Source organism: Cylas formicarius, unplaced genomic scaffold (assembly GCF_029955315.1).
Source record: "Cylas formicarius isolate icCylForm1 unplaced genomic scaffold, icCylForm1.1 PGA_scaffold_5__7_contigs__length_24384050, whole genome shotgun sequence".
In the NCBI taxonomy this organism is placed as follows: Eukaryota; Metazoa; Arthropoda; class Insecta; order Coleoptera; family Brentidae; genus Cylas; species Cylas formicarius.
Window position 1 is genome coordinate 10,167,683 of NW_026844341.1, and position 12,396 is coordinate 10,180,078.

At 34.0% G+C, this 12,396-nt stretch overlaps 1 protein-coding gene across 5 annotated transcripts in view; it reads right to left on the reverse strand.

Annotated features, from left to right (window-relative positions):
• LOC132702550 (receptor expression-enhancing protein 1) overlaps positions 1–12,396 on the reverse strand; it is a 43,254-nt gene that overhangs the window by 23,787 nt on the left and 7,071 nt on the right. For 4 of the 5 annotated variants that reach the window (XM_060671255.1, XM_060671257.1, XM_060671258.1 and 1 more), the window contains exon 2: positions 1,576–1,648. In XM_060671255.1, the coding sequence (XP_060527238.1) occupies positions 1,576–1,648 (73 nt within the window). Of the gene's footprint in view, positions 1–1,575; positions 1,649–10,333; positions 10,453–12,396 lie in introns of those variants that run through there. The other variant, XM_060671256.1, reaches the window with a different exon arrangement.

Here is a 12,396-nt window from a genome sequence, read left to right on the forward strand (position 1 = left end):
TTTAAGGAAATCAGTGACGTGCGCGAATGTTATGTTGTTTCAAACAAGCTGTAAACCTAAAAAGAACAGTCTTAATTTTTTTTTACACTAGTTGGAAATTAAAAACTAGATATTTTGTTTTAGATGGATATTTTATTTTTAACAAAAAAAAGTTCACGTTTTAACCAGTAGGTACAGTTAACCAAAATATTATTTGTTCATAGACAGGCCACGCCACTGATTTGATCTTTTTTTATTCTTTTTTTAGCGAAAATCGCACATCGGATAAAAAAAAAACAAGAAATTAAATTTCTTTAGAAAAGATTGGAAATTCTAAGAATAATTTTTATTTTAAGAGAAATTCGAAAAATGCCGAAACAAGAAAAGTTCCGTACGACCACCACTGGTGTATTTTAAAAAAACTAGTGGTAAATAATCCCTCTTGCTTGCCAAATTTTATTAAAATATCTAAAGTGGTATTACAGATACAGACATTTTCTTTTTAAAATGAATCCAAAAATCACCCCCTTAATTATTCACATTCAATTAGAACACACCGTGTATCTAAATTTACTGTTAACATACAAATATTTCAAAAATCCAAGTGTGCTTTGGAAAACAAAATTGTAAAAATTATAATGGCGGTGTTAAAGTGTCAATCATTGCAGCTATTTATATTGTATATTGCGGAGAATTTTTTTTATAAAAAAAAGGATTTATCATCTGTAGAAGTGCTTGACATGTTTCGTGTTTATTTTTAAAACAATGACATTTTAAATACAAGGCTAAAAGAGCGAATATTAATATTTTATGGTAAGTATACCGAAAAGATTCGAAAAGATGGCGGCATTTTATTGTTTTTATTTCTTTTACTTACATTATAGGTTAGGAAAACGATATCGACGTGCGGTTTTTACTAGCGTGTTAGCCCTTATTTAATTTTTTGAGAAAATATGGCGTCGATATCCCAAAAGGGACGATTCCAAGATTGACGAAATGCGTTCAACCATTTTAAAGTTATTGACATCTATTTCGAAAATGTTTGCACGCCCCCACCACGTTCTCAAATTTGCTGACGTTTCGCCAATCATCCTGTTGGCTTCTTCAGAGCTTAACTGAAACTCCCGAAGCCAAGAGGATGATCGGCGAAACGTCAGCAAGTTCGATTTATGAACAACCGAAACAGGAGCAATCCAGAAGATTTGTAAATAGTATTACAGTAGTCGTTTATTTGAAAAATTAAAAAATATGTTCATTTCAGTTCTCTGGAATACAAGATTATTTCTCAAAAAGCGGGATTTAAAATAAAACAATGCGCTTACGCCCCCTGACGGCCGTTCTAAAAACAAAATAATTTCCAGCATTTTCTCTTGGCCGCTTTGGTTATAGTTCTTCACGCCCAAGTCTTTACAATTACTTTCTGAGATGGAGCCTAGCGCCTTTGTTAATATAATATTTTAATATTTTCAATAATATTAAATGAGAAAGAATTGCTTAAATTAAATGTTTTTTTTTTAAATTTTGACCACACATTATTACCATTAAAAATTGTATTAAAATTAACGATTAATAACAAAACAAGTGGGTGGTACTTACATATTCCCTGGCGTTTTTGGTTTTCACAGCCTTGTACGAAGCATAAGCGGGATAAAGAGTGCCGAAGACTAATCTGAAAAGGGGATAAATCACGATGTAAGTCACGGCTTTGTGACAAAACAGTCCGAGAACGCAAGTAATGGCGAGGATGTTGAAAACTGGTAATTTTCTGAGAAACTGTAAAAATTTCCCGGACATATCGCGCGGATCCGCTATAACCGCGAGACAACAAAGGTTTTACGCGATATATTTCAAAACCTTTTGTCGACTCCGGGATGTTAAATGGCGTTGCGACAAGACAAGACAAATATAAGCCTGTCTTTTCGTCGAGGACGATGTACTCGGGATGTCCGAGCTTAACGAAAGTTCTTAATATACTAACCGTATAATGCAATCTATTTATGTCTCAACCATTCGGTTAGTTTGTGTTTGGAAATGTATATCCAGCGAAATCGGACATTCTTCGGCGATCGCTTTTATTTAAAAAAAAAAAACAAAGAAGAAAAGAAAATATAATTTCAAATCTGCCCTTAAACTTAGATTAATAAGGGAATAACTAATTTTAATTTAAATTTTAATCTATATTGCGTATTCTCTGATACAAAATCACTTTTTGGTTGCCGCAGAAAAAAAATTTGTTCAATATTTTTCTAAAAGCTATCAAAAAGTTGTTTAATGATAAATAAAGTCACTTACGATTCAGTCACAATTCGGTAGGCCTTATATTTTGTATTTTTAACACCCGCTCCTTTGCTGTGGTTTTCTTTCGTTTAGTATTTTCATTTTAGCTGAATTCCTTCCAATTAGACCAACCATACTTTTGCATTTATTGTAGAGTAGTATGAATAGACACAATAATATTTCGGCCATAGTATTTGGAAAAAACGGAAGTATGGAAAGAAATTGCTACCAAATTTATTAAATTAATCACCCGTTTCTCATACACGCCCCACTTATGCTTGATATATACCTGCAATGGATATGTTCGTTAAAAATAAGTGTTTAAACCCAACACACCGTGGTCGCCCGAAAACTGGTCATAAAAGGTAGGTTTAAAAACAAAATTCCTATTCTGGGAAATTCAATAAAAGGGCCAGGTAGTAAAGGGTCCCGGCTACCTCCCAACAATGGGAACGTCCTTAAATATTTGGCTTTTACCACCTTAATTTTAGTTTTAGGGTTTTTTGAGAGTGGTAGTGTTCAGAGACTTTTAGATTGGGACTTCTTTTTTAAAATAAATTGAATTTATTTTGACTCAGGTTTTTTCATAGTATTCTCACATTATGGAAGCAACTGCATCAGGTATGTAAATTTGATTTTTAGTTATTTAGAAAGGGTCCAAAAGCAGCATATACCAGTATATGCCACACATATTAGGATTTGAACTAACAGAATGACTTATTATCTTTTAAATTTGGTGCAGTTTTGCAGGCACTAGCTGCCACTCTAGCCACAGCTGACTGAAAACGCGTTGAAAGTATGGCGAAAATAATACATAGATACATAATTGTTGGTATCGACTGACATTTTTATTTTGAGAAAATTAGTAATTAAATCATAACCTTGTACACAGGTTCAATTTTAAAACTTAAAACAATTAAAATAATATTAAACATCCTGTATATAAAAGAATAAAGCAAGAATCGGATTATATTTTCAGATTTCACAAAATATGATATATACTACATGCAATAATGATACCTTGTATAGAAAATTAAAAAAGATATATTTCTTTGTTTCAGGCTCCTTCTGCCAGGAACTAGTATATACTAGAAAGGACATTTATGAAATGGTGAAGGGTCTCCTAAGAGACGATTTATCTGATTGCTGGACGTAGTAGAAAAACGATAAATATTCGTGAAGATATGAAGGCGTCATTTTCTACTCTTATTTTCTAAAATCACACAAAAGTTACAAGCTGTCAACAGTATAATAATAATAATGTATTAAATATATGGAAAACAAGTAGTAGAAAATGCGGTACTACCAAGAAGTATCATGAAGATTTCTCTAGAAAGTTTTCTCGTGTAAAAACAATGGAAGATGTTTTCAATAGACTTCTTGTATCCTTCAATAGACTTCTTGTATCCTTATATCTCTGGTGTTAGGAAGCTTCCAAAGAAAAAATTGAAACAATTTTCAGCCGAAGCCTTAGCAGTTCTCAAGATTCTCTACCTGACTCACACTTTCAAATTGATTCCGAGTTGAGTGAGATTGATTCAGAATAATAATTAGTAGTCCTTAAATTTCCCTTAATTAGTAATACTTAAATTCCGAGTAATAATTATTAAGTAGACCATTAATTTACATTAATTTAGAAATACTTAAATGTCTTTTAGTTCTTCTGGTAACAATAAATATATTTAATATATTGAATCGCATTATCTTTTATTTTAAGTAAGTAAGTTTGTTCATAGATATAAGAAAGTGACCAATTGCTTTTGAATGGGATTATCCAAGGAATTAACATACAATGCACCAAGATTATTATTATTATTATATATTATTATTACCTAAAGTTTCGGAATTTAAATTCAGGTAAAATTGTGGTCCGTAATAGAAAATAACTTTATACCTACCTGTGTTTAATGTTCTTTGGTTTGGTATACTACTTAGTTTAAGTTTATTAGTAATCATTATTATTTCGTGTGTTGAATCGTGTGTGAATTATGCAAAATATGTGCGAGTCTTGTGTATCTCAGGAGATGCTCACGCCCAAATGTAGAAAACACTATTCTATTGAGACTAAGGAAGTTATAAACAATGTTTATTTGACTCTCATTGAACGTGGTGCCAGCAAGCAAGCATCTTTAGAAGAAACGAAATTAAGAAAAATTGTGAATAATCCCATTTCAGCGATGAAAAAAAAAAGAAGCGATACTGACATTTTCTCGATTGTACATGAAAGTGATCAAGATATAATACGGCGTAAAATTTACCAGTTATATGAGAACAAAGCGTGCCTACATTAGATATCTTAATTAGGAGGCTTGAAAAAGATGAAACCAGTGTTAAATGTGGCAGAACTACCTTATGGAAGTGTATTCAACACATGGGTTTTACTTCTGTGATAATTATGCAAAAAATCTAGGGCATACAGTTTTAAGGCTTCCACCTTACCACTGTATATTTAATCCCATTGAACATGTTTGGCACCAACTGAAATCTGCCATTCGTCGTAATAATGTTTTTCCCCGTGTTAACTCCAATGTTCTCAAACTTATAGAAACCGAAGTTTTTAACATCCCTCCACAAAGTTGGGCAAATTCTGTTAAATATATAGAAAAAGCAGAGCAATCGAATATCCATATTGCAAATAATATAGAACAAATAATAATTAGATATATTATGTGAATAACTTCAAGTACTTTAAGTAGGTAATAAAAATAATTTGTAATTTTATTTTAGATTTAAACATAAATAAATAAATATTGTTTAGTATCTTTCCTAACAAAACCTCATAATTAAATTCTAAGCAATGTACGGACCTGTTTGGCCATATTTCATTCTTACAGCTTATAATTAGAACATTTTAAGTTTTTTAAGTAGGTAATAAAAATAATTTGTAATTTTATTTTAGATTTAAATGTAAATACATACACAAATAAATAAATATTGTTTAGTATCTTTCCTAACAAAACCCCGAATAATTAAATTCTAAGCAAAGTACGTACCTGTTCGGCCATACAACATTTTTACAGTTTGCCCGGGTCTTTCCTTAATTCGTGTCAGTTAGTCACTTTCTTATATCTATGAACAGACTTTACCTAAGAAATATTGAATAATCTATGACAATTTGTAAATATTTTCTAAATTTAGTTTCTCAACGTAACCCTTATAATTAATCTTTTTTTAGAAGGCATTTTTTTGTCAAATTAACCAAATGTCAGCCGCCATCTTGTAAATGACATTGTTTTTGTTTGACAGATATCAATTTTGGTACAAATCCAAAAGTGCTGGGATTTTTGACAGAGAATTTAATTTTTGAAACCACTGTGCAACATCGGAAATACGGCCTACAACGAACAACGAATGATAGACGTAGATAATGACCATATTCTGGATAGAGCCAAATTCGGAAACGGAATTTCTAAGCAAAAGAACAACGAGGCGAAACTGCGCATGAGGCGGAATACTGAGGCTTTCAAAGACACAAAAAAAACATCTGAATACCAAAAAACCCTGGAAGTTGCTTTGGAATCCAAACCGAATCAAAACAGTGCCGACGAATCCAGATTACTCTATAGTAACATAGAGACTTTCCGCACACCCAATATAAACATGATTCAACAACATTAGTACCAATAATCTAGCAAAAAACTTTCAAAGTAATACGAAGTGTTGTTCGGTAAAAATGAAACGAGAAAAAGAAAGTGGAGATCCAGATGCGAAAAACTTAATGAACTGGGACAGTTCGACTATCCAAATTTTCTCTGGCACTTAACAGAAGTTCGGATGTTTTCTAGAAACGCAGTGTCCGCCGTTGGCATGTCCATAGATTTAATTTAGCGCCGCACAGTTAATTAGAGGTATATTTTGGGCTCATAAGTCCTTAATGAGTTTCCACGCAAAAGAAACTAAAAATTTAAGAAATTTCTTTTTATTTTCTCTGTGATGGAAAAATTTTGAATTTGTAAGAAATTAAAATAGAAACAATCAATTACAAACTATCGTACCTAAAAAAACTTTTTGTCCGTATGCCAAATTCAAATTCATTTTATCTAAAAAAAGTGCTACTTTTCATTTTTAATTTTTCCTCGGAAAAAAATTCAGTTGCGAGTTGGTTATGTTGGTTGGTATGAACACGTCTTGTGTTAGATCTTAGTCTCTTTACTTAACTGTTAGCAATACATTTGACTATTTTCAATTTTTCCTAAATTAATACGGTAGATATAGGTCATAACGACAACGTTGGAACCTAGGAAATTAAGTCCTTACAACCGATCGCCGTAATAACAGGTTACTTGTCAAAATTAAGAGAAAAACATACATCTCTATATGCAACACTACACCGCAACCAGATTCAATATCTTTTTTCAAAGAAACTTCCACGGGCTACTGTAATACTTTTTATAAAACTTCTGGATTCCTTGTGCGTCGGTTTTTGCTGAGTACAACTTGCTAACGTTTCGTCAATCACCCTGTTGGTTTCTTCAGAGCTTGACCGAAACTGGCTCGCTTTTTACTCTGTACAATGACCTTTTTGTTACGTTGTAGAGACCATAACGTCATTCCCAATTTTCTTACAATATCCCATCATGTCAAAACCTCGTCCGCTTATCAAATTCTTCGAAAATCTAGTTTCGCTTTACTTCGAGAAAGAATTCATTATACCCGTAAGGAAGTAAGGAAATAGACCTAATCAATAAGACTTCTGTCTCTACATCTTGAAATTGCTTCCATCTTGTCTCCATCCGAGTTCGATGCGCTTTTAAACATGATTCATGACAAAGCTTTAAATCTGCGTTTATCTTCTACCCAGAATCACATTCTGAAATTTAAAAATTTAACGTCAACACTAGGAAAACCATCAAACTCTTCTCAACTACCAAACACTTTGATCAATGTATCATCGCACCAACCAAAATCTAATCCTAACATCGTAATCCTAAAAGCAGATAAAGGAAATGCTCTACGGTCGTCATGAACACAATTGAGTATCAGGAAAAGACTCAAGATATTCTTACAGACGGATCATATCGTCCAACTTAATAAAGATCCTACGTCATCTATGGATCGCAACCTTAAATCTGTTATTGAGGCTTCTTCTCTATCAGACTCCGTGAAAAAAACTGTCACCCCTAGTGACTCTAAAATTCCTCGTCTCTACGGACTCCCAAAGATTCACAAACCAGGATTACCCCTTCGATCTATTGTCAGCACCATTGGTTCTCCAACATATTCTCTAGCAAAACATCTAGCTTCCATATTAAAACCCTTTACAGGCAAAACTGACAGATTAGTACTTCACTGAACAAATAAAAAGCATTACATTAGATACACAAGATATTCTGCTTAGTTTCGACGTAAAATCCTTCTTTACTTGAAGTTTCTATTCTTGAAACTCTCACCATCATTTCTGATATATTCTCATCTTAATTGAAAAATGTTTGTCTGATACATATTTTTCTTATGACGGTCAAATTTATGAGCAAACGTCGGGAACAGCTATGGGTCCACTATCACTAGTCATCGCGAATATATTTATGAAAGCCTTTGAGAAGAAAGCTCTCGACACCTTCCATCTAAAATCAAAATTATGCTACGTCATTGATACTTTTGTTATTTGGGATCATGATCAAGAATTCCTAGTAGATTTTCTTAGACATTTAAACTCTATACACTTTAACATACGTTTTACCATTGAAATAGAAACTAATAACAACCTCCCATTCTTAGATATTCTTATCAATAGAAAATCTGACCTGACATTGGGTCATTGCGTTTACAGAAACTTACGCACACAGACCGATACCTTAATGCATTGTCACAAAAATCATCCAATCAACCAATTAAAACACCTTACCTCTACTCTCTAAGATATTAAGCGTTCTATCACAAAATACACTTCACCACAACCTTCCAGAAGCAATGAAACCGAAAGCAATGTCTCTTGCCACTGTTGTCGTTCCATATATTCAAAATATCACTGACCACATATCAAAAGTTTTAAAGAAATTAAACGCCAAAACCAGATTTACCACTTGTCCAAAAATCTCTCGACATCTTCGATCCGTCAAAGACAAAATTCCACTTGAGATGCCAGAGGTTTACAGCATTCCATGTATATGCGGCAAAGAATGCATTGGAGAAACCGGACGAAAAATATCAACTAGGCTCAAAGAAGACAAATAAACTCATCAGCAGTTGCCGAACGCAATCACGAAACCGGTCATAAAATTTTATTCGATAAATCAATTCTTGTACTAACGAAAAATCCGGGAGTTTATAGAAATCTATAAATAACCTAACAATCTTAACCGCGACTCAGGTCTCTACCTGTCACCAATATGGGAATCATCCGAGCCGGTATTTATGCTCCTCATTTAACTCCGCCCTCCTCAAACAATATAAAAGCCGGTACAGAGTAAAACGCGAACCAGTTTCACTCAAGCTCTGAAGAAGCAAACAGGATGATTTGCGAAACGTTAGTTCGACTCAATAAAAAGCGACGCAGGAGGAGCCCAGAAGTTTTATAAAAACAAATTCAATATCTTTAATAATCTTTAAAACTTGAATATTTCTAAAATGATTTTTTAGGGCTGAGATAAAACCTTGATCTCAAGGTTGAAGAATACCTGTGGTATTGACCTTAAGGAACACTAGTTTTATTGCCTTCAAATTTTGCATATTAGGATGAAGTTTGCAATTATCCGGTACAAGCAGAATCTTTCTCTTTTGTGCAGTAAACTTTAAATTAGTCATCCACGAGTTTGTGCCGTTCTCGTATGCCACAGGCAAAGTCTTTATGTTCTTCGCGATTTTTCGCCGTACCTTAGGATCAATTTTAACTTTTCTACCCCTGTCATAGTTGCTGCTAGTAGGAGAGTTATTCGATCCTTCGGTATTTTTCGCCCACTGCATTTTTCACCTTTAAATCTCTGCGCTGATTTTAAACCCAACATTTTTTAACCAATTATCATACAAGTTCGCGCCATCTGTGTTGGTAACCAACTGAACACTTGAAATTTTGCACTCGCATTTTTGACGCCAGTTCGCTTTCTAATTTTCTTTGTCGCTATATTGGAGACTACTTGAATAAGTTTGGATCTTGTCCCATGTTTTGCTGCAATAGTAGAAAATGCGAAAACTGATAAAACGGCGTGAAAACATACGATAGGAAGCAGATGAAAACAGTCGCAATAACCAATGTATACTTGTTAAAGTTAAATGCGATGTCGTTATTCGCGACATCTACCTTAACAACATAATTTCGCCAATTCATGCCAAAGTTATCCGTAATCAAGATGACCGTCACCTTCTTCAGAGGGATCTTCAAATTGTTAACTCTTGGTGTAAACTCAACAGATTGCCATTGAATGTTGACAAATGTTTTTCTGTTCGTTTTTCGAATACGGTTGGTTGATTTGGTTTGATAATTTGTGAAGTGATGGCTCCAATGATTTGCCAGTGAATTTACAAGCGAGCAGGCACCAAAGGCTATCTACTTTAGTTATATATAATAAATATATTATTCAGTTAGAAAAAGCTCAAAGGCAATTTTTCAGATATCTAGCTTTTAGGTGTGATGGTGTATGTCCACAGAGATGTTTTGATCATCATGTTCTCTTAAGGCGATTCGAAATACTGGCCTTAATCGTATGCAATAGACTGCTCTGAATTGTTATCGCAGATCAGTTTTCACGTTCCTTCGCGGTCAGTCGGAACGTCTCCAATATTCCACCTTCCAACTCCCTCCACAAACATCCGATTGCTCCCAAATCCGTGAGGTAAAATCCCGGAAATATCCGACGTAACTCGGATCCGTGGGAAATAAAACTGACATGGTAAAGTGACGCTTCCCGCGCGCTAGATCGGTAGCTAATTAGGTATTTTACAGACGGGAATAGAAAAAGTTACATTATGGACGTATACTCATTTCCCTTCGGAAGTTCTACACTCTGTCGAAGTGTGAATGATTTTGACCGACAGTCTTCCGCGAACCCGCTCGTTTATCTAACCAAAAATGGGGCGTTTTATTCTCTCTGCAGCTGCTCCACATCCACATGCTACACTCGCGTCACACAATCGTCTTTACCTAAACACCGCGAGCAACATCACAAATAGATCACCACCGCATCGCCCCAAATGTAAACTATAATCCGCACTTCTGGTTTTTCTCGCCGCGACATGTTTCGGCCAGTTAAAGTTTTCAATCCGCGCATCAATTCGTACTGAAAAACGTGTCGGATCTTTTCCGGCATCGGCCGTTCGATGTTGCCAATACACGATTTGGAAAGACAGCGTAACAGCTGTTTTCGGGTTTGTGTCTCACAAACCGGTCACCGGTTCATAGAAAAACCCGGCAAATATCACGATTTTAATACTTTTTAATTTTAATACATTAATTGATTCTTCAATGGATTTTTTCTACTCCCGTCTGTAAAATACCTAATTACCCACCGATCTAGCGTGCGGGAAGCGTCACTTTACCACGTTAGTTTCGTTTCCCACGAACCCGAGCCATTTCGGACATTTCCGGGATTTTACCGCACGGGTTTGGAAGCGATCGGATGTTTTCGGAGATATTTCCCACGCTTTGAATTTTGACGTTTGTGTTGTTTTACGAAAATGTACCCAAAAACTAACGGTCGTAGAAAAAGTATAGTATGCAACTTTTTAACTCACTCGTTTATTAAAAACTCGCGAGTCAAATGCCGTTTACCGCACTTGTTGCATAATATACTATTTCTAATGGAAAAGGGTTCGGAACAGTGACGGAAAAAGTATGAAAACATTTTAATATCATGAGCAGCCAATTATGACACCGTTTACATAATTATAATGTTTTTTAAAATCGTATTTGATTCATTCAGAATTTTATTTCTAAGTTTTAAAGAAATTTCAAACGACGGAAACTTTTGTTATTCTGCGGAAAAATATTTTACAAAAATTTAATTTATTACTTTCGGTATTTTGTAGCATAGGCTCCAGCAGCTAAATAGACCTGGCACTCTGATTTAATGAAACTAAAGGGTTCCCGTTCAAAGGAATTCCAGATCTGGCGATTGGGATGACCATTTGGTGTTTTTCTTTCCAAACCATTCTATAAATTGAATGCTTGTTTCAAATCATTGTCCTTTTGTTCAGCGTTTTATTTGCTCCCTTCTCCGAATTATATTCGGAATTATATTTTCGTTAAAGCACTTTTAGAAATATTTAAAATCTTTGCAAAAACCGACGTGTTTTTTGCATTTCATATAAATCTACAATTTTTCGTCGAAAATCAGATGAAAAGTAACGGCAACTGGACATAATAGATAACTATTTTGACACAATATTTGTACTATAATTTAGAACACAAAGTTTCCATATTTATTCCAATCACAAATCCTTTATCGCAAAAAAAAGAACAAACATTCCTTTACATTTGTTACACGTGATAGAAAGGTGTATCGGTGGCTTCTCTTGTATTGAAATGAAAAAGCTCTGGCTCCCTTCAAGGATTAATAATAATAAACATTATTAAAAATTCCCAAACTTTTTTCCACCACTGTATCCAACGCACAATAGTTTATTTTATTTTTGAATTCGGAAATCTATTAAAACAGCAAACCTAACCAAAACAAAGTATAGAAATTTTTATACGTGTCTATATTACCAAAAAATGTTCGATTAAAATTGTAACAAACTACTTCGATTCAATGTCAAAATTTTTCCAAATAAAAACAAATGATTAGGACAAAAATACAGTCCTTATCTTTTAGCGGAAGTATTTTATGATTAGTATAAGCATCTAGTTAAGAGTACATCGTTAGGTTATTTTCTCCATACAATAATATTTTTGGACGGTTTCGTATCCATAGTTCCATTTGGCAACTACGCCTATGATATTTATTTATAGATATTTTCGACAGACACGATTGGTAACAATGTAGGTAAGTATAAATATCTAAATCACTACATCACAATATACAGGGACAGATTTACGCTAAGACCCGCGAGGCCCGGCCTAGGGCGGCATAATTTGGGGGGGCGGCAAAATTTTCAGAATGTCAAAATTTTAAACTTGATAAAATGTCACATTCATTCCAAGGACTGGCCAAAAATTCATTTTTTAATTAACTTTTTTATTCGTGAGTTTAATATTGATATTAGGAT